At 35.5% G+C, this 2,568-nt stretch overlaps 1 protein-coding gene across 1 annotated transcript; it reads right to left on the reverse strand.

Moving 5' to 3' along the window:
• Nucleotides 1-918: 918 nt before the first annotated feature.
• On the reverse strand, nucleotides 919-1,563 carry LOC111626873 (SCAN domain-containing protein 3-like). The gene has a single exon (XM_023370395.1). It carries the CDS (start codon nucleotides 1,441-1,443, stop codon nucleotides 919-921), a length of 525 nt encoding a protein of 174 aa, XP_023226163.1. The 5' UTR covers nucleotides 1,444-1,563.
• Between the last annotated feature and the right edge of the window lie 1,005 nt (nucleotides 1,564-2,568).

Consider the following 2,568-nt stretch of genomic DNA (forward strand, 5'->3'; position numbering starts at 1 on the left):
TAGTTTTTGCAATCTATTGGAAAAATATAAACACTTTATTATCACATAAAAACAATTATTCTCGCATTTTTACAGGATTTTTTTATTTAAACAAGCCGCATGAAAATGTTGCACGAAGTTGCTAACCTGTCTTTCGGACAGGTTAGCAACTTCGATCACGTGCGGGACCATTACAACCTATTCAATACNTTGCTTCAAGGTCTTCTAATAATTCTATAAGTTCATCTTGCAGGTTGATGTCGACGTTTTCGATCTGAGCGGAAAATGGCGCCATAATCCATTCTGAGATATCGATATTTTCTAAATCTGCAAAACGCACTTTAAAATCATCGCTCAATTTTTGAAGATGATTTGTATTTATTTCCAAGTCTTCATCTATTATTTGCAATTTTCTTAGATTTGGAAAGTACTGAAAATCTTTACGTAACAATGAAGATTTAAACAAATTTAATTTAACTTGGAAGCCTAAAAGAATTGTCGGAGCTTGAATAATTGTGACATCTTCACCTTGGAGCCTTGTTTGAACGTCATTGAATTTTACAAATAAGTCCGCTACGTAAAAAATGTGGTTCTTATGTTTTTGTAGTTCATCACTCAGAACAGAATTTATTTCGGTAAGAAATTCTATCGTAGAATCAAATAACTCAACGAGTTTTTGTAAACATGCACCTCTAGACAACCATCTGACATCGGTGTGTAAAAGTAACTGGTTTGTTAATTCTCATTTTTCTCACAAAGTTTGGAAAACAATCTCAATTTAAGAGGGTGGGCTCTAATTTGATCAATAGATTTAATACAAAACTGTAAAGCGTTATGCAAATCTGAACTGAGATATTTTGCTACAAGGTGGTTTCTATGCAACACACAGTGAACAGTACGTATTCCAGGGACTTTTTCTTTAAGAAAAGTTGCAAAACCTCAGTAACAGCCTACCATAACAGGTGCTCCATCTGTGACTACTGATATTATATTGTTAATTGAAATGTCGTATTTATTCAAATATTCTTCTAAATTCCGATATATTGTCAGAACTTTTCCATCACATTCAAGATATTTAGCAAATAAAAATTCATCAATGATTTGACATTTACTTTTACTAAAATATCTGACGTAAACCATAAGAAGAGAAGAAACACCAAATACAGACTCATCAAGTTGAATAGAAAATTTGCAATTTTTGAGCTCTGAAACTACTATATTTTCGACGTTTTCGGCCATTTCATCAATACGCCGTTTTACTGAACTCGCACTTAATGGTAAGCACTTTAAAACATCAACGGAGTCTTTTTTCATTACATTTTCAATGACATCTTTAATTGCAGGTACAACTATATCTTCTGCAGTTGTGTGTGGTTTTCCCTTTTTTGCTATATTGAGCGAAATCTTGTATGAAGCGATTAAGCCTCCTTCAATATCAATTATAGAAGAAGCAGACGGCTTCATAAAACTTTTTATATTTTGTCGTGTTGCAAATTTTCTTTTAAGTGTTTAAAAAAAAAATCAAGATCTTTATCCTTTTTATCAGAATGAATTCTCTCAAGATGGTCTTTCATTTTAGCTGGTTTCATCGCATCGTTTATAAAAGTTTTCTCACAAAGAAGACACATAGGTATCGTTTCATTTGTTGGAGAAGAAATAAATCCAAACTTTAAATAATTCAATGAATATTGTCGACATTTTTTTTAGAAACTGAAGTTGCCATTTCAGAATTAGGATTCTATAATTAATAAAAGAAATGAAGTTACATCGTATCAAGGCGAACAAAAGTAACTACAATTTTCTAACCGAGTTTAGCTTGCCACCGCTCAATTTTAGCTTTTTTGGATATTAAATCCTATAAACGAGGCGTTGCTTCTTTAGGCGTAGTCACAATTAAAACTTACATACAGTTACGAGGTTCACAAAATAAAACAATTACAATAATTCAGATATAGCAAAGTTCAAAAGTCAATTAAACCACAACAACAGGTCCGTCGAAAAGGACTCCTTGCGACGAATTGTCCCGTGGGACAGTCATTAACAAGTTGGCGAGACGAAGCAACTTCTTCAGCAAGTCCGCTGATTTAATTGATGAAGTAAAGATGCACTCCGACGTACTTCGATGACGTCTGATCAACCCGAGTTCCCTGGATATCTCTTAGGCGAACTGAAATTTCCGCCTAAATTCAATCTTTTTATATCGGATTGAAACGAATGTAAGTATTCCAATCAGCGCTTAGTAGCATTATCGGACGTCCGCTGGCCGTACGATGTTTCCTAGCCAATCCGCGGTCGAGTTCCAAAACTTCTGACATAGCCTGATCTGCGTTTCCATGACGACCGCCGTTGCTCGTTCAAAAACAAGAAAAGCGCGGGAATCGTACGTCCAGACGTCTGATTTTATCCCGACAGGCGTATGCAGTAATACTTCGACTTACGCTACCCCGATTTATGCGAACTCGGAGTTACGCGATTTTCAAATCTTGTCGATTCTCTTTTGTTTGAGCGCCACGCAACTGTTGATTACTCACTCCCCCCACACTATTGTTCAGCTTACATGTTCGGACGTGTCGCGCGGAATCGACACAT

This window comes from Centruroides sculpturatus, unplaced genomic scaffold (assembly GCF_000671375.1).
Source record: "Centruroides sculpturatus isolate CEXI.00-Female unplaced genomic scaffold, Cexi_2.0 scaffold433, whole genome shotgun sequence".
Taxonomy (NCBI): domain Eukaryota; kingdom Metazoa; phylum Arthropoda; class Arachnida; order Scorpiones; family Buthidae; genus Centruroides; species Centruroides sculpturatus.

What these genes read in the sequence shown, in the direction of transcription:
- LOC111626873 (XM_023370395.1), bottom strand. Translation starts at nt 1,443, where the DNA reads ATGAAGCCGTCTGCTTCTTCTATAATTGATATTGAAGGAGGCTTAATC.